The following is a 20,137-nucleotide window of genomic DNA, read 5'->3' as shown; positions in this document are numbered from 1 at the left end:
ATAAAAAAGATTCTGTCCTTCTTTGGCACCAAATGGCCGACTATACCCAAGAGAAAAGAATCTAGTACTAAAAGAGTTTTAGAACTAATTCAAGAATTTGGTCAGGTGGCAGGATTTAAATTGAATAAGACCAAAACTAAGGTTTTAGAGAAAAATATGACATTGTTTGAAAAAGAGAAATTTCAGAATGAAACAGGTCTGTCTGTGGTGAGGAAGGTGAAATATCTGGGGATTAATATGACATCTAAAAATGGGAACTTATTTAAAAATAATTATGAGAAATGCTGGTCAGAAGTGAAAAAAGATCTCGAAACATGGTCAAATTTGAAGCTTTCCTTGATGGGTCGAATAGCAGCTATAAAGATGAATGTATTGCCTAAAATGTTGTTTTTGTTTCAAACATTACAAATTGTGGACAAGATGGAATGTTTTAAGAAGTGGCAGAAAGATATTTCTAAATTTGTCTGGCAGGGCAAGAAGCCTAGGATAAAATATAAGATTTTGACTGATGCAAAAGAAAGGGGTGGCTTCGCCCTGCCAGACCTCAGACTCTATTATGAGTCAGCAGCATTCTGCTGGTTGAAAGACTGGCTGCTTCTGGAAAACACAGACATTTTGGATTTAGAAGGTTTTAACAATGTGTTTGGATGGCATGCATATTTGTGGTACGACAAGGTTAAAGCTCATAAAGTGTTTAAGAATCACATTGTTAGGAGATCTTTGTTTAATGTTTGGACTAGATATAAGGATTTACTGGAAAACAAAACCCCAAGGTGGTTGTCACCAATGGAAGCGAAAGCTCAGAAAAAACTCAATATGGAGGCCAGTTGGCCAAAATATTGGGAAATTTTGGAGCAAGAAGGAGATAGACTGAAATTGCAGAGTTTTGAGAAATTAAAAAACAAAGTCCGAGACTGGTTACATTATTTTCAGATAAGGGAGGCATACAATTTGGACAGGAAAATTGGCTTCCAGGTGGAAAAATCTAAATTAGAAACAGAAGTGCTAGAACCTAAAACTAAAATCATGTCAAAAATGTATAACTTGCTGCTGAAATGGAATACACAGGATGAAACGGTTAAGTCAGCCATGATTAAATGGGCACAAGATCTTGGACATAACATTATGTCTGCTGATTGGGAACAGTTATGGACCACAGGTATGAAATTCACGGCATGTAATGCCTTAAGAGAAAACATTATGAAAATGATATACAGGTGGTACATAACCCCAGTCAAGCTCGCAAAAATATATCACTTGCCCGATAATAAATGCTGGAAACGTAAGGAAGTGGAAGGTACATTTTTTCACCTATGGTGGACGTGCCCAAAGACCAAGGCCTTTTGGGAAATGATTTATAACGAAATGAAAAAGATATTTAAGTATAGTTTCCTGAAAAAACCAGAAGACTTGATGCTTTTGAATTATGGTGCTGGAGGAGACTCTTGAGAGTCCCATAGACTGCAAGAAGATCAAACCTATCCATTCTGAAGGAAATCAGCCCTGAGTGCTCACTGGAAGGACAGATGCTGAAGCTGAGGCTCCAATACTTTGGCCACCTCATGAGAAGAGAAGACTCCCTGGAAAAGACCCTGATGTTGGGAAAGATTGAGGATGACAGAGGACGAGATGGTTGGACAGTGTTCTTGAAGCTACTAACATGAGTTTGACCAAACTGCGGGAGGCAGTGGAAGACAGGAGTGCTTGGCGTGCTCTGGTCCACGGGGTCATGAAGAGTTGGACACGACTAAACAACAAATTCTGCAAAAATTCAGATTGGTGTTTTATCTCACAAGACTCATGAAAGGTAAAGTAGACAGAGGTTGCCCATGGGTACCCAGTTTCTTTCATGACTGTACAGGAATTCCAACCTGGGTTTCTTACATTCAAAGCCAATGTTTCAGTGCCTGTTCTATGTCTACAAAACCATAAGGTCTCTAAGCTAGATAGAAAATAAAATTAATAAAGCCCAAGGTTCCCAGGCTGCTAAATTTTGCATCCAGTATTCAATTATGTTCTTGTACACTGCAATTGCAAAAAATGTAAAATGCACATTATCCTGCAAGTAGCTTATACTAAAGAAGAGATCCTTCCAACCAAACAGTTGTTGAGACAAGAAGATGGATAGCTTAAAGGATGAAATAGAAGTTCTCTGGTGTACGCTTACTCAAAAAATTTGCTACAGTAACACGTTAGCTTTGACATCCGTCTTGGAAGAAGATTTGTCTACTTCTGACATCCTTACTTGCTGTTCTTTTTAAAGGAAAACAATATGATCAATGTTTAAGAATTTCATCATGGTTTTAACATGCTGCATTGTTTTATCATTTGTTGTTTACCTCCCTGGGTTCCTTTGGGGGGAAGGGGAAGGATATAAAAATAATTAATTAATCGGTGCATATTTTTGTGCACACCTTTTGGTTTGAAAACAGCATTATAAAATGTTCAGGGAGGTGAACATTTTGAAGGGTAGGGTAGCTGCTTTTAGTTAGCTTATTAGTTCAGGAAGTGTGAATTATGTGGTGGGGAGGCATATCATACATTCCTAGACTCACACAACTGCATAAACATTTAAATTAGCTTTCCATACCATTAGCCAGATCACATTGAAATCACCTGATAATGGTACTTCTCCTGAGGGGAAGGTCCCCCGGAGTAACCACTTACTACACAAATCCACCTGACACCCATAGGAATCCAAAATGTATAAGTTTCCACAACTGCATTGAACCAAGACTACAAACATGTGATTTACGGAAGCAAACCACACCTCTGTGAGGTCATCTGAGTCAGCCCTTTGTTTGCTCGAGTGACAGTAGCAAATGGTCAGACAAATTAACTGTGACTAGGATCAAAAGAAAGCACACTGGAGCTTTGTTCCAAGGCCAATTTCCTCCTAAAATAGTCAAGATGCAGTGCAGGACAGGGAACTTGTGCCTACTATGGTTGGGAAGAAGTGTGTTTCTCAGGCAGTTGCAGATCCCTTAACCGGACATACAATGTGAAGGCAACACTGTTTAGGAACGTTTTTAATGTTTGACGTTTTATTGTGCTTTTAATATTCTGTTGGGAGCCTCCCAGAGTGGCTGGGGAAACCCAGCCAGATGGGTGGGGTATAAAGAATAAAAAATATTATTATTATTATTATTATTATTATTATTATTATTATTAGACAAACTGCCACCCTGAGGGCAATATATATATAAACACATAAGTTTTGAATTTTTGGATGAGGGGTTGCTCTTTCTTGAGTCTTGCTTTTTAAAAGCTTGATGAAGAAGAATGGAGGAGCTGGAGGAGACCTTTACAGGATGAAGAAAGGAAAAACCTTGGGATTCTATTTTGAGGGGCCTGAGGCAAAATAAGTGTTTGGGGTATCAATTAATTAACCAGGAGTATCTGGCTGGAAAAATTATATTTGATCTATGAAAAAAATGGAAGATGAAACTTCAATAAACTTTAGTAAAGAAATAATTTCCAATCAATCCTTTGAGAAAATTAATTGTGTGTGTGTAACACATTCTGTCAGTATCCTACAACCCTTCTCTTGGAGCTTAAGCAGAAAGTCATCTGTGTGTGGTAATTGCACCAGACCACCTTAAACCAAGCCCAGTAGGATATGGGCAGCCGGTGTAGATGTTTTAGCAGAGGTGTCACATGCTGTCTGCTTCCCTCAGCATCATCGCTGCTATATTCTACACCAGCTAGAGCTTCCAGACCAGCCCCAAAGGCAGTAGGAAATCAATTGCAGTAAGAAACCCAATATCCATTGTTCTAGATACTGTGGACTGCTTTTACTGTACATTGTTTCGGTTTCCCAATTGTCTCTATTTCTAAATTTCCCCATAAAGGTACCCCTGCCCGTACGGGCCAGTCGTGTCCGACTCTAGGGTTGTGCGCCCATCTCACTTAAGAGGCCGGGGGCCAGCGCTGTCCGGAGACACTTCTGGGTCACGTGGCCAGCGTGACGAAGCTGCTCTGGCGAGCCAGCACCAGCGCAGCACACGGAAACGCCGTTTACCTTCCCGCTATGAAGCTGTACCTATTTATCTACTTGCACTTAAGGGTGCTTTCGAACTGCTAGGTGGGCAGGAGCTGGGACCGAAAGACGGGAGCTCACCCCGCCGCAGGGATTCGAACCGCCGACCATGTGATCGGCAAGCCCTAGGCGCTGAGGTTTTACCCACAGCGCCACCCGAGTGATGTTCCCACATCAACATGGGGAAAATTTCCCCACTATGTACTGATTAAATAACTAATAATAATAATAATTTATTATTTGTACCCCACCCATCTGGCTGGGTTTCCCCAGCCACTCTGGGCAGCTTCCAACAAAGACCAAAAATACACTAAAATGTCACACATTAAAAACGTCCCTGAACAGGGCTGCCTTCAGATGTCTTCTGAATGTCAGGTAGTTGTTTATCTCTTTGACATCTGATGGAAGGGCGTTCCACAGGGCAGGTGCCACTACTGAGAAGGCCCTCTGCCTGGTTCCCTGTAGCTTTGCTTCTCGCAATGAGGGAACCGCCAGAAGGCCCTTGGTGATGGACTTCAGCGTCTGGGCAGAACAATGGGGGTGGAGACGCTCCTTCAGGTATACAGGACCGAGGCTGTTTAGGGCTTTAAATGTCAACACCAACACTTTGAATTGTGCTCAGAAACGAACTGGGAGCCAATGTAGGGCTTTCAAGACCGGTGTTATGTGGTTTCGGCAGTCGCTCCCAGTCACCAGTCTAGCTACCGCATTCTGGATTAGTTGTAGTTTCCGGGTCACCTTCAAAGATAGCCCCACGTAGAGCACATTGCAGTAGTCCAAGTGGGAGATAACTAGAGCATGCACCACTCTGGCGAGACAGTCTGCGGGCAGGTAGGGTCTCAGCCTGCGTACCAGGTGGAGCTGGTAGACATCTGCCCTGGATACAGAATTGACCTGTGCCTCCATGGACAGCTGTGAGTCCAAAATGACTCCCAGGCTGCGCACCTGGTCCTTGGTGATTTTAAATCATCATCATCATCATCATCATCATCATCATCATCATCATCATCATAAATTTTATTTGTACCTTGCCCTCCCCAGCCAAAGCCAGGCTCAGAGCAGCTAACATCATACATACATTTTTAATTAAAGAAACAAATTTTTGGTAGAGTAGCAGATTTTCAACTTTTCATCTTTTCATGTCTTATATTTTTCAAACTTTCTTGAAGGTTGCAAACAGGAGCAGAGTCCAGCTCCTAGGTATAATTATGTTTCCATAGACCATGGCTAACTCTCATAGTTGCCTTACTGTAACTTACCACTTAAGACAATTTATACAGTAATGTATATAGTACTCTCATAGTGCTCTCAAAGGCCACCAAGGTGCACATCACAAGTTGAAACAAAAAATTTTTTTTCCTTCCAGTAGCACCTTAAAGACCAACTAAGTTAGTTCTTGGTATGAGCTTTCGTGTGCATGCACACTTCTTCAACACGGCTACCTATCACAAGTTGAGCTGCAGTTAATTCAAAACAGTCATTATACTTCTGTTTCTAGAGGTAGGATTTCCTTATCATTAAGCCATGTCTCTCTATGGAATAAATCAGCATGCTTTTGACTTCACAGTTCATCCACCTCTCTTCCTCGTGAATTTACTGCCTTGTACCTTCCTTCCTTCTTTCAGTCACAAGCATGCCTGTAATTAACTTTCTCTCTCTTTCTCTCAAAAGTGACAGATGTCACACACATAGTGGGAACGGCAAGATTCCAATGACAAGAAAATATGAGGAAGTTGTCATGACAACAGCATGATTGGTATTTGTCTGTCTAGCATAGCCTTGATATATAATAGGCAACCTACAGGTTCAAACAAAATCATTCCAGGTACACAGTTGAGTGTATATCAGACGACTCCATGAAAACCCATCATTTAAGTCTATGCTTCTGAATAATCCTTTTCACTAGTAAAAGATCCTGCTCTGAGCCTCTACATGTCACCTATGGAGGAACTGTGGGATTACGTTTCAAAATGTATGGTATTTGCTTCAGTACAAAAGCTTGTATTTTAGATGGGGGAGAGGTAACTAATTAGCAATACCAATGATCTTGGCAAAATCAGCATCACTACAAACTAAAATAAATATTAATTTAAATTATAATTAACATCAACACTTTTATACAGAGGAATATACTCAAAAGTGTATAGTGCATATGGTTGGTTTTCAGTTTGCTGCAGGGGATGTGGGTTTTATAAGCATATCATGAGGAGAGGAACAAGAGGTATAATGTCCTCATCAGCCTCCATGCCTTAGGGATGATTCACACATGCATGAATATCAAATATTCAACACTTTGTGACTTACAGTACCTTTCAGTGGAGGCATTTCACAGATTCTGTTGTATTTAAGAAATAACATCAGATGCTGTGAATGATTTATCTATAGTGTTTTTTCCATGATAGCTGTTTATCAAAGGCAAACCTGAAATAATTTATAGCCCAGTCAGGTCAGCTCAGGGCAAACCTTCTTTATGCAGGTTATTTAAAACCAAAATATTCATAAATGAAAAACACAGGGAATAAAATGAAAATATGCTGATTCAAAGATGAATTTTGCTTCTGAAAATGTATCCATTGCTTCATGTGGCAAAAGAGATGGTGCAAAATTATTTTACAGATAACAAAACAGGCTCCTTCTCTGGGATTTATGATCGTTTACTAATAAAGATTCAGAAAACCAAGAAATTCCTCTAGAAACACACTAGATTCAGCCATGTACTTGGTTTATGCTGGAGTTCTACTCTCCTCTGAAATAAGCACTAGTGAATTAAGCCTAAGTGTCCTATTAACCTATTAGGCATATGGAGGCTCTCATTTCCATCTGATCCCTCAGAAAAAGGTGCCTTTAATGTATTCAGTTCTGCTGCCAAAAAGCTCTTGCACATGAACAATTACAGCTAATTTTAACCAAATTGCTTCCTGCAAGAAGTGGACATCATTAAGAAACTTTCTCCATTTCCTTTTACAAAGAAGTCTTAAAGATAGAAAATAAAGAAAGCTCTTTGTGATGCTGTCTGATAAAATCATTAGTCTCACACGACTTACTTCAAAGCGTAGGATGGCAATCACCTAGCCCTCCATGGAACGCATAAAGGAGCATGCTGTGCTTCAAAGCTACATCAATTTATCAGGTCATTTAATTACTTAAGTGTGACTTAAATTGTTCAAAATGTAATATAAGTTGCTGTGCGTAGACTACAAACTTTTGCACTAGGCTTGGTTATCATAATACCAGGATTATTATAAAAATATTATGAATTATCATCAATATAATATTGTTAATATTGCAATGATTCTTGTTATGAGTTAAGCAACACTGTGTCTCATCCAATTGTGTTCCTTCACTCATGGAAGGCTGTTGATCCAGCTGAGGGATCTTTAAATGGAATGGGAAAAGTCACAAATTCACTCTAAGTCCCCTTTGCTTCTCCACTAAAATCTGCTTGAGAGGTTGAAGACTTCTGGGATATCATGGCAGGTGCTGTGGGACAGAGGCCACAGGAGAAAGGGAGGATGTGCAAAAATTCACTTCCCTCCCCTTCCATTCATAGAAGCTTTTGTTGGAGCAAAGAGCGCTTTGTGAACAAAGGCATATAACTGGATAAAAGTTGTTTTTAAAGAACATGTAGCTCAAAAACACAATTTTGTTTAATGTAATCGTGGAGTTCAAAGGTGTATCATCTGTCCAAAACACAAAAATAGGGTGTGATTTACCACATCCAATAATAATAATAATAATAATAATAATAATTTATTTATACCCCACCCATCTGGCACGGCTTCCAACAAAAGATTAAAATACATTAAAACATCAGTCATTAAAAACTTCCCTAAACAGGGCTGCCTTCAGATATCTTTTAAATGTCAGATAGTTGTTTATTTCTTTGACATCTGGTAGGAGGGCGTTCCACAGGACCATTCTCATCTTATCATTTAACCCTTTGTATCAGGAGTCAACAGTTATACATATTCTTTCTGCTAGGCAGGATGCCAGGCCCTGACTTGAATAATGAAATAAGATACATCCTCCTTCCCCTATTGCTCTGCAAACAATTTGCTTTCATTTCCATGCTAGCTGTTCCTCACTCTCGGTAGCAATTTGATTGCTGAAAGACAGCATCCATCAGAGTATTCCCAATCTTTTGTTATGGTAGTCTGTGACCAAAATTCTACCTAATCTGCCTTCCATTTCTTGCATTCCACAAGCAACTGCTTTCATATCTTACAATCATATGAATCTTCACAAAAGGCTTCGAACTTTAAAGTCTAGAGCAGGGATGGGCCCTCCAGATGTTGAAGGACTCCCAGCTCCCATCACCCTGATCACCAGCCATGCTGGCTAGGACTGAGAAAAGTCCAGCGATCTCTGGAGGACCACAGGCTCTGTTTAAAGCATAGCAATTTAAATATTGAGGGCTTAAAGATAAGGCAACCTTGAAAGCTTACTTCTCTTTTGCCTTTATTATGAAGTTAAAAATAAGCCTACATTTTTAACTGTGAATATTATTCTCCAGTGATGGTAGATTTATAATCTCTAGATTTTATTTACTATTCCTTTATTTGAAAGAGGATGTAATATTATACACAATATGCAACAGAACAGTCTCCTTCACCCACTTAAAGGTAAAGGGTAAAGGGTAAAGGGACCCCTGACCATTAGGTCCAGTCATGGCCGACTCTGGAGTTGCGACGCTCATCTCGCTTTATTGGCCGAGGGAGCCGGCGTACAGCTTCCGGGTCATGTGGCCAGCATGACTAAGCCGCTTCTGGCGAACCAGAGCAGCACATGGAAATGCCGTTTACCTTCCCGCCTGAGCGGTACCTATTTATCTACTTGCACTTTGACGTGCTTTTGAACTGCTAGGTTGGCAGGAGCTGGGACAGAGCAACGGGAGCTCATCCCGTTACGGGGATTCGAACCGCCGACCTTCTGATCGGCAAGTCCTAGGCTCTGTGGTTTAACCCACAGCGCTACCCGCGTCCCTTCACCCATTTAGGAAAAACTAAAAATGGGTTAAATACTGATGCGTTCATTTTATCAGGTGGGATTATAAGAGCCAAATGAGAGGGAAGGCATACTATTAACAGTTGTGCGTTTTTCAGGCTTTAATACAGTCATGAGGAGTTGCAAATTTGATTCTGGGGGCATTTTTCTTTTCAAAACTGCCTTCCCTATGTTACTTTCCCACCCTTTGGTATGAAAACTGATGAATTCCACCTATTTCCCCCCCCCCACACACACACACTTTGGACTGTGGACACAGAGAGCAGGACAATAAGCAACCCCTTCACCCCGCCCCTCAACAAATTTAGAGCTCTTTCACCTCACCATCCCGTATTAGCTGCACTGCAATTTTTAAAAACTCAGGAGTAACTGCACATATCTCCCACATAACGTATCATTTGGCTCTAACTTGCAGAGATCTGCAGTGCTCCCTTCACACATTTTTTCCTGACAGTCAAGTGATTATTTTCTTTATACAAATGTGTATATTCGTCTGAACAGTGTGCCAAGTCAAAATGCACAACTGAGACAGCCTTATAAAAGAGATAAATGGAAGCAACTGAACAGAATAATAGCAGCAAGGGGGGGATTAGATTCTAAAAGCATACACTTATTTTGGGTTTCCTGCTAGAACCTTCCCATTCCAGCAAAGGGCCACCTGCTATCAAATCCAGAAGACCGTACACAAGTATTACAGGGCTGCTCTGGCATCAGCTAATAGCGCAAGCTATTGTACTACTTCGCAATGGATTTTTCAAAGGTCGAGTTTTGTCCTCTGCACAGATTTGTAACCAATACATCATTCTTAATTCTGACACACTCCATTAACTAAACATTTATACTGCATTAGATGCTAATAAAATACCTTACCTCTGTCTGAAGTATGGCAGCTCTCTGTTCTTTGGCAGTAAGTGACTCTTTAAGCACTTCAATGTGTTGCTTGCAATCTGAATTCTGATTGCTAAGGGTTTCAAGCTTAGTTTGTAAGGCAAGAAGTTCTGATTCTTTCTTTGAAAGCTCCTGCTTCAACTGGTCGATCTGCAGATAATACATATATATGTATTAGTAGTAGTACTAGTATTAAGCACAACAATTTAATCCAGCAGTTCCCACACCACTTTGCTTCCTGAGTTCGGATAGTAACATTTATCTACATATGCAATATAAAGTACATTTCTGTGATTGATATTGCTGGACAAGCTTTGGACAGAAATGTCGGTGATTGCGAGCCACATGTGCTGTCTAAACGTTACATCATGTCATGAAAGCCACTTTGCCATGGATTCATCCCATAAGCACTAAGCCACCTTCTCCAATGGTGGGATTTGGTTTATCCCATAACTACAGTACAGAAGAGGAGAAAGAAAGATTTAAAACTGGAGTAGCAGCCAATAAAACCTGGATTTTGATCACAAGTTTACAATGCTCGGCCCACATGCTCCAGATTAATAAAAGTACATTTATCAGCTATAATATTGCAGAGTCACATGTTGCAAGAAAATATTTCTTGCATGTCCCACTCTGCTTTGTTTCATTTCCCCATATGATATCAATTCTTTTAGAATCAAATCCAAAAGGCATCTTACACAATTACAAATACTTGCATATGTGGAATATTTAAAGAAGAATGCAAACTCCTCTTTCTCCATTAGATTTGTTATTCTAATTCAGGAATAAGGAACCTGTGTCCCATAATCTCTGACCTTTGGCCATGCTGGCTGGGGCTGACGGAGTCCAACAACATATTGGGAGGGGGGGCTACAGGTTCACCATCCCTGTTTTAACTGAACCATTTTCTGGCCTCCTTTTATTATAAGAATTAGCATTTATAATATAGCAAGCGCTGAAAATTGGCTGGTATTCTATGGAGACTTTAAGCAAAATAAGGCAGGTCTAAATTACAATCTAAAAGGAATCTAAAAGGATTGCAAGCTAAGCAAAGGAAGAAGGAATAGCAAAGTATGCATTATCTCAATGCAAATAAGAGAGGAGTTTAGAAGAAAACCCATTCAAGGACAAAATTAAAACATAATATTCAGCTTACTCAAAAGCATGTTAATTTTTTTAAGATCTTTTTGGAAGAATGGCAAACATCTTCCATGTATTTGCCATAAAACCACCAGTAAGCGCAGATATATAGCCAAAACCAAAATATCAAAATAAGGTGAGTGAAATTCCACACAGTACAATGTCAGGTTGAAGCCAGTTTGCAGAACAGCATGTGTTTTATATGAGTCCCATATGGCTATCCCAGAACCAAATCTCTACTGAAAGATCTTCACAATTTTATCCATCATACAAGCAACACCCGATAAACAATCAGTCAAAGAACATGGTGTCATTTGGGTTATAGATATGCTATGTATTTCTACTCACTAGCAAGCAACTACAGCTACATGATTTGCAAACAGGTAGAGAGTTTTGCCATGCACATATAAAAAATAAGTTGATCTTCTCTGGTGAACTATTTAATGGTTGAAACAAGACATAAGGCCGGACCTCTTTTTATAAAGCAAAGTATCTCATATTTCTTAGGGAAAAGGCTGGGTTTGGGCTGGCAAAATAAAAAATAAAATACAGTGGAATCTCTGGTTACGAACTTAATTCGTTCCAGAGGTCCGTTCTTGACCTGAAACCGTTCTTAACCTGAGGTACCACTTTAGCTAATGGGGTCTCCCGCTGCTGCCGCAGCACGATTTCTGTTCTCATTCTGGGGCAAAGTTTTTAACCCGAGGTACTACTTCCAGGTTAGCGGAGTCTATAACCCTAAGTGTTTGTAACCCGAGGTGTTTATAACCTGAGGTACCACTGTAAAATAAAATTCCTCTTTTTCCAGTTCAGTGTCAGCTTGCAGACTGAAATCTGGCTACATGATGATGGTGAAAAGACCAATCAAAAGATGTTCTCATGCTGAATGGGCAGTCATTTTTATTAGGAGTGTGTGCCTTGACCACAATAAAGCAGGATACTGCCAAAGCAGAAAAACAGGTGGTAAAGGAACTACTTTACTTGAATTTAAATTTCCAGGGCCTGATGAGTTGCACCAAAGGGTACTAAAGGAGCTTGCAATCTCAGTCTATAATCTTTGAGAATTATTGGAGAACATGTGAAGTCCCTGCAGACTGGAGGCAGGCGAATGTCCCCATCTTCAAAAGCGGGGGGGGGGGGGAGATCCAGGTAACTACTGACCGGTGAGCTTGACACTGATACCAGGAAAGGTCCTAGAACAGAATTCAACAGTAGGTCTGTGAGAACTTACAAAAGGGTGCTGTGATTACTAAGACCCAGCATGGGTTTCTCAAAAACAAGTCATGCCAGACGAATATCTCTCTCTCTCTCTCTCTCTCTCTCTCTCTCTCTCTCTCTCTCTCTCTCTGATAAAATTACAAGATTGGTGGATCAGGGGGATGCTTGTGTATCTTGATTTCAGTAAGGCTTTTGACAAAGTCCCCCATGATATACTTGTGAGGAAGCTGGAAAAATGTGAGCTAGATGAGGTAACTGTTAAGTGGACTGACTGACCAAACCCAGAGAGTGCTCATTAATGGTTCCTTGTCATCCTGGAGAAAAGTGACAAGTGGGGGGCCACAGGGTTCTGTCGTGGGCCCACTGTTGTTCAACGTCTTTATAAACTACTTGGATGAACAAAATGAGGAGATCAAATTTGCAGATGACACCAAACTGGGAAGGGTAGCAAATGCCAAAAAGACCACCAGGATTCAAAATGACCTTAACAGATTGAAGAACTGGGCCCAAGCCAACAAAATGAATTTCAGTAGGAACAAACGTAAGGTTCTGCACTTAGGCAGGAAGAACCAGATGAACAAATATAAAAGAGGGGTCTCCTGGCTTACCAGCAGTGCATGAAAAGGATTTAGGGGTCTTAGTATATCACAAGCTTAACATGAGTCAACAGTGTGATGCAGGAGCCTATTCTAGGCTGCATCAACGGAACTATAGTGTCCAGATCAAGAGAAGTAATAGTACCGCTTGGTACTGCCTTGGTCAGAACACACCTGGAATAGTGCGCCTAGTTCTGGGCACCACAATTTAACGATACTGACAAGTTGGTACATGTACAGACGAGAGCAACCAAGATGATCAAGGGTCTGGAGATGAAGCCTGATGAAGAATGGTTGAAAGAGCTAGGTATGTTTAGCCTGGAAAAGAGGAGACTGAGAGGAGATATGACAGCCATCTTCAAATATCTCGAGGGCTGTCACATGGAAGATGGAGCAAGCTTGTTTCCTCCTGCTCCACAGGGTAGGACTCGAACCAATGGATTCATGTTACAAGAAAGGAGATTCCAACTAAACATCAGGAATAACTTTCTGACAGTAAGAGTTGTTCAGCAGTGAAATGGGCTCCCTCGGGAGGTTGTGGACTCTCCTTCATTGGAGGTTTTTAAGCAGAGGTTGGGTGGGCATCTGTCATGGATACTTTAGCTGAGATTCCTGCATTATAGGTGATTGGACTAGATGACCTTTGGGACCCCTTCCAATTCTACAATTCTATGATTCTAATGTGCTTGGAGGCTGTCTTGATTTGGCTCAGGATCCAATTCCGAATTCAAACAAATTATGCTTTGTGCCTGTCCCATTTCCTATTACATATATATTTTTTTAAAATTATAACCTTTTTCTTTTTGAAAGTTTTGGCTACTAGCCTAGGAGCTCCTCAAGAGTGGATAAATGCCTACCAAAATAAAGGCAAATAAATCATGTGTGTGTGCGTGTGTTTGTGCTGAGCAACTTTAAACTTTGCTTTTTAAAGCATAGACTTCAAGAAAAATAATCAACCTTCCACAATTGTCTGCTTTTAGCAGTCATGTGTGCCTTTTTCATTTAAATTAAAATATATGTAGATACTCTTTAAATCTAATCTTGTTTCCTCCAAAGAGCATTATAACACCTAGAGTTGTTGCCTGTGAATGGGGCCTTTTTCTCCTGGTTGCCATCATTCAGGACTTATATTTATCACAGTTCCTTATCAGCAATCTCAGGTCCGACAGATGGGGTATAATAAGATCTCCTTGCTGACAGCCATATAAATATTTTTTCCACCTTGAAAGGTCCTGTGATGAATGGCAGAAGTAGTATCTTTTGCTGCAAATCTCAATTGTCAGAGGAAGGACAGGGCTGTTGACACAGGTTAAACAGACTTTCATCAGAATGTAGAATGATTATCAAAAAGTTGATCAGACGGCTGTGACAAAACAATGGTATGCTCAACCACCTGCCCTTTAAGAGCAGAGGAATCTATTGCATCCCACCCTCTCAAAATCATTGTAACTTCCGCTTTACATTTCTAAAACTCCAATCTATTTATACATGACCCTGAACATGTGGTGGCTTTCTGGAGGAGTACTGCTCTGAAGGTAAAGCAAATCAAACATATTTTTCCTTAGCTCATTACCTGAATTGTGACTGCCTAATATTTCAGAGGTGACTCAGCAGACTTAGCTGATGTTGACTTGTTGTCTTTATAGTCCAGTGGATTTTTAACCTGTGTAGAAGAGTTACACCTTTCTAATATTCCTACCATTGTCCACATCAAATGAATATATGTGCCACATGCGGAATTATGGGAGCTCTAAATTGTCTTCAATCCCACAGTTGCTTTTTCTGGTGCATGGTGAGAAAGCAGAGAACTGATAACAGGAATGCTTGATTTTTATTCAGGAGGACAAAAGCACTTCCTCTTTCTGCAGCAATTTAATATGTTTTGCCCCAAAGAATGCCCTCAAACTAGAACAAGTTTTTCACGCTTGTGTGACATGGCTCTAACTCAGGTTGCCTATGCACACAGAATATAACATGGAAACTTCTCTCACTAAGGTAAATTACCAATGAAAACAATATACCTCCTGAAAGTTATCGTACTTTTCAGGAAGGTTTTCTTAGCACCACCCTCTTCGGATCAAGTGTTGACAGTAAAATTACCACCACCCTCAGAAAATCTGAACTGAAATAGTGCTCTCATTTGATTAGAAGAATATACCTTGTTTTTCATGAACTTTGAGTGACTCTTGTAAACTTCTATTTGTTTGATTTCTTCTTCTCGATCTTCTGTGTTCAGAACTCCATTAGTCTTCAACATCTGTATTTCATCTTCAAGGTCTCTGATATTACGTTCTAGTGAAGCTATTTTTGTGTCCTAATTTTGAAAGAAAAAAAGTGTTGGTATGCAATATTTTAAAGTATAAAGTGCAATACAAGAGCAACAGAGGAAAAAGAACAGTGCTGGCACAAGGAGCTGGGACAGCTTTTGGTCTAAATTTTACTGGAACATGCCCACATACAACTGTATAACCAAAAAAATAAAAATAAAAAATGTGGACCCCCCATCCTTGTTTTCTAAACAAGGATACTGCTTCTTTGCATTCAGGCAACTCATAAAAGAAGGTGCTCTGATCTGAAACACATTGTAGTCAAAAGCTTGCCTTGATTCTAAAGCCAAGAAACCACACAGGGTGAAACTGCATAAATCATCAGCAAAGCAAGGATATAAGTGTGTATTTTATCTTTCTATTGTAGGTCTAGCCTCTAGAGCCCTCACAAGCTGCCCATTTTGCCAGCTTCATGATCCCAGTGAAATACCATTGCCCAATGTTTTTAAGAAGGAAACAGTTTTTTAAAATATGGAATGGATGGAAGAAGGAGCAGGAAAATCCTGTTGGGTGTTTTTGTGTTAGGTGTGTGTGTGTGTTTGTTGTGCCAGCTGGTGCAGCAGGGAGGTCCAGATCAAGCCCGTTGTCATCATATCCTTGGCATATCTACCTCCATTCCCTCTCACCTCCAACACGACCTGTTTCAGGGGTATATTCTGGCTACCACCAGCAGGGATACTGCCAGAAGTAGCATCTGTCCACCTGCAATTTAGGCAGGCATAGTAGCAATGGAGCCTCCTAGCAGCAGAGCTCAGCACAGCTGGGCAGAACTAGGCAGTGGGACACCTCCCTCTCAGCTGAAACCCTTCCAGCATGGCGGATCAGGATTGCCCAGTGAATTAGCAGACCACGGGGAAAAATAGAATAGAACTAGGTCAAATGGAAGCCACTACTCGGCCGCACTTATTTCATTGGTTCCTAATATGGAGAACCATCTCAGCGCCTCTTGGCATACCTAGTCCATTATTGGGGTATTTTAAAAATCCTACAACTCAGGATATAGAGTCCTTTTCTCCCCTTACTTGAACTTTGCCTTATCATAATCTGGCCTCTGCTTTCCTCAGCTTTGCTTTATTGGAACCTGAACCCTGCTTTACTGTTCCTTAATGGAATTGTGCCTTGTTTGACACTGCCTTTCCAGAGCCTGAACTTAGACTAACTTGATTTTGCCTCGGATCCCTTGCTCATGCCTCGTAAACCTCTGCCTGCTCAATCTAGAACTGCATCTGGCTGAAACCACTCCCTGGAACAGAATACTCAGCAAATCAAGAGAAGAGACATTTCCTTCCAGCGGTGACTGGAAAGAATCTGCTGGCTGTTTCCCAGGATACCTATCCCAGACTAAGAGTCAGAAGGCTGTGCACTTTCTTGTGATGGAGGCTTGTCAGCAGGGTGGTGGCAGTACTAAAGGGTTGAAACCATAACCCTCTGCACCTCACAGGGTAGGTGCACATCACTAACTCTGCAACAAGGGTATCCTAGAAAGGCGATGGCTGGAACCCTGAACAGGAGCAACATTCATTGCAGGACCAAACTTGTAGCACTTACATGTAAACTCAGAACCCAAAGAGGTCCTGAAAAAAGTCCCCAAATGGGCCCAGTAAATACCGTAGTTTCTGACATCCTTGCTGAGAACCAAAATGGAGAGAGAATTCAAAGAGCTACTGCAAACTAATTTTGTACAAAAAGCAAACCTTCAAACATGAGGTCTTAAAAGTTCAGTCTATGAACCTTAAAAGCAGCTGATACGATAGCAACATTAAAGGCACTTATTGAAACTACGATCACTTCCAACATCAGGCACAACTAACCACTTGAAAACTTAAAGGAAGGGAATGACAAAATCACAGCACTCTGCATCTTTACATCTTCTGTTTTCTGGGAAATACATGCATTGTAAAGTTGAACATTTTAAAATCCCCCCAACAAAGAAAAATAGTTCTGAGGAAAATATAATGAAGGGTAGCATTGAAAAAACTTAAAAATATAAAACTATTATGTTCTATAAATGATGTATCAAAATTCATTTACTAGTAGTAAGGTATTTCTGATGTTCTATCCCATCATCAGGAAGCAAAGAAAGAGTCAAAGTTACGCGTAAAGCACTGAAACACTATTATACATATCTGCAAAGGGCTATTCCAGTTTGGCACAACTCAAAACCACATCACAGATCCCACAAAGCCAATGCACAACTGTTCCACACAAAAGCAGTGGTGAAGAATAATCTAAATTGCCCAGTCAGATTATTATTTTTATCATTGTTGTTACTATTTAGGTTTTTGGTATTTGTACCTCACCTTTCTAACAAGGCAACTAAGCATTCGTAAGCAGTAATTTAATTTAATTCAAAGAACAGTGATTCTATTTTCATGAAATGCCAGTGAATACATTTCTCAGAATTATCCATAAATTCTTTCCATGAGCAATTCTGTAAGTAATTGTGAGTAGATTGCTCACAAAATGTGTCTAATGAGCATGAAGTACATTATGTAATAAAAATTTAGGAAGCAATCTTGAGACAATTAACTCAAAGAGGAATTCCCGCAGAACAAAAAGAACTCGCAAAGAGTGAATGGTTTTAAGATGGCAGCCTAACCGCTAGATCTTCCAGCCATTTTCTTTCTGGAAAATAAGCATGTATAAAAATCTTTAAGAAACACGGATTTACAGTACTACAAAACTTTGCTGTAGAGCAAATCTTGTCTTCTCCCAAGCTCCTAAAATTTGCAAAAAGATTAAAAAAGTTCAGAGGAAACAAGACTAAGCAGACTAGGTTTAGGAAGAAATATCCTGTCAAAAGTGTACTTCAGTAATAAGATAAAAAGGTAAAGTTAAGTCCAGTCGCGAACGACTCTGGGGTTGCGGGCTCATCTCGCTTTACTGGCTGAGGGAGCCGACGTTTGTCCACAGACAGTCTTCCGGGGGCCAGCATTACTAAGCCGCTTCTGGCGAAACCAGAACAGCTCACGGAAACACCATTTACCTTCCTGCTGGAGTGGTACCTATTTATCTACTTGCACTTTGATGTGCTTTTGAACTGCTAGGTTGGCAGGAGATGGGACCAAGCAACAGGAGCTCATCCCGTCGCAGGGATTCGAACTGCCGACCTTCCGATCGGCAAGCCCTAGGCTCAGTGGTTTAGACCACAGCGCCACCCGAGTCCCAGGTAATAAGATAGGAAAAGCATAAAGAGTCATTCACAAAAAAAGAGCAATCTAAGGAGAATCTCATGCAAAGTAGTGTATACTGTGATTCTGTCCTTGTGTTCATACTGGTCTTGAAAAGACCTAGATCTAACTTTAGAACTAGAGAAAGGTCAGCCCCGTGCAAAGTGAGCACTACACACTACACACGAAGCTTTGCAGCAGCAGTGCTTTAACATACCTGATATATCACAGCTGGATCAATACATATAGATGGCTGTCTCTGCAAGAACCAAGGTAAATCACAAATTCATTCAGTTAAGAACTCTTGATGCACCCACTTCCTCTCTTGCACATGTAACACAGTTGTCACCATGTATGTCACAGTTTTCCCAAATTCTGTATACTTTAATTATAGAAATTCTCTAGTAGCCATTCCAATGGATTCCCCCTTGAAATAAACAGAAATAAGTTCTTGCAAATCTTCCACATGCATAGACGATAGTTTGATTTCTTATGTCCATCGTTTCTGAGTTCCCTGAATGTAGTCCAATGCCTTTTCAATGAGAAAACATAATAGCTACAATGCCAAAATATGGAGTCCCATATCTTGGAGAATATGTCTAATTTTAAAGAAAGCCCCAGATGCAGGTATCTACTCCTCCTCATAATTGCCACCAAAGATTATAACCCAAAGATATAATTTCAGTAGTTGCAAGGGCTTGCGCTCTTGCACCAGGATTTTTCAAGGTTTTTCCTCCAAGATCAGCATCTCTCTTCTGAGACTATTTCTGAAGTTCTCGTGAGTTTTGAATGGTAGTAGAAGGTCTGCTTCCATAAAGGGGGTTTGAAGCCCTACTGCACGTACAGAGCTTTCCCACATATGCCTTTGGATTGGGAACAATGTGAATAACATTAACTCCTTATCCAAGCATTCTATTTTTAGAGGGAACTATTAAAAAAGGAAGGAAATTATTCCATACAGAAGAGTTTCCATGTCCCTGAAGGTTTGAAGTCTCTCAGAAGAAGAGAGGGCCAGAGGACATCTGAAGGATTATCCTTTGAAAGTTGTACTTCTCTGATTTTTTTAATCAGAGTACATTACTACATTAGAGGGCATTAAAATATGTGGGCATTAAATTATTAGAGGGCATTAAATTATGTGGGCATTAAATTATTAGAGGGCATTAAATTATTAGAGGGTATTAAATTATGTGCATTAAAAGCACATATAAAAATGATACACAAAAATGCATTACTTTAGGAGAAATTGGTTGCAAAAATCTGTGTATTAGTCAAAACTTCAGGCAAAAATGTGTTTATTAGTCAAAACTGCAGGCAAAAATGTGTTTAGTAAGAAAAAATGCATTAAAATTCACAGAAATTTTCATGTGTGTGTGTGTTTTTTAAGAAAAAAGTCCCCCAAAGTGCTGCGGAAATGTGGAAAACTGAATTTAAGATTGGAAAAAATGAGAAAATGAAACTGACAGGTTCATCCATCCGTACCCAAGAGCAAGGCAAAATCACAAGGAAGGAAAGCTGAGGTCATTTGGGAGGTCAGTTCTCAAAACGCATGCCACCCAGATAAGGAAGATCTGGAGACAGGGGGATATTGCAAGACTGTTTGGAATGGGAAAGGCTTGCAGGGTCAATAAGCAGAATGGAAGCAGTACTGTTGAAGATTCACTTCTATGCACAAACTCTGCTAACAGGAAGGGGGAGATATACAGACAGTGCCTGGTACAACTGAAAGTGGCTGGAGTAAGGCACAGAAACACT

At 40.3% G+C, this 20,137-nt stretch overlaps 1 protein-coding gene across 12 annotated transcripts in view; it reads right to left on the bottom strand.

Moving 5' to 3' along the window:
* The window catches only part of ERC2 (ELKS/RAB6-interacting/CAST family member 2), a 512,280-nt gene that overhangs the window by 355,964 nt on the left and 136,179 nt on the right, over positions 1-20,137 (bottom strand). For all 12 annotated transcript variants that reach the window (XM_083602952.1, XM_083602957.1, XM_083602950.1 and 9 more), the window contains 2 exons: positions 15,044-15,199; positions 9,914-10,081 (listed from right to left, as the gene is read on the bottom strand). In XM_083602952.1, the coding sequence (XP_083459078.1) occupies positions 9,914-10,081; positions 15,044-15,199 (324 nt within the window). The remainder of the gene's footprint in view (positions 1-9,913; positions 10,082-15,043; positions 15,200-20,137) is intronic.

The sequence above is a fragment of the Podarcis filfolensis genome, assembly GCF_964270895.1.
Source record: "Podarcis filfolensis genome assembly, chromosome: 2".
Classification (NCBI taxonomy): domain Eukaryota; kingdom Metazoa; phylum Chordata; class Lepidosauria; order Squamata; family Lacertidae; genus Podarcis; species Podarcis filfolensis.
Note: the sequence above shows the minus strand (reverse complement) of the source record. Positions and strands in the feature narration are given on the sequence as shown.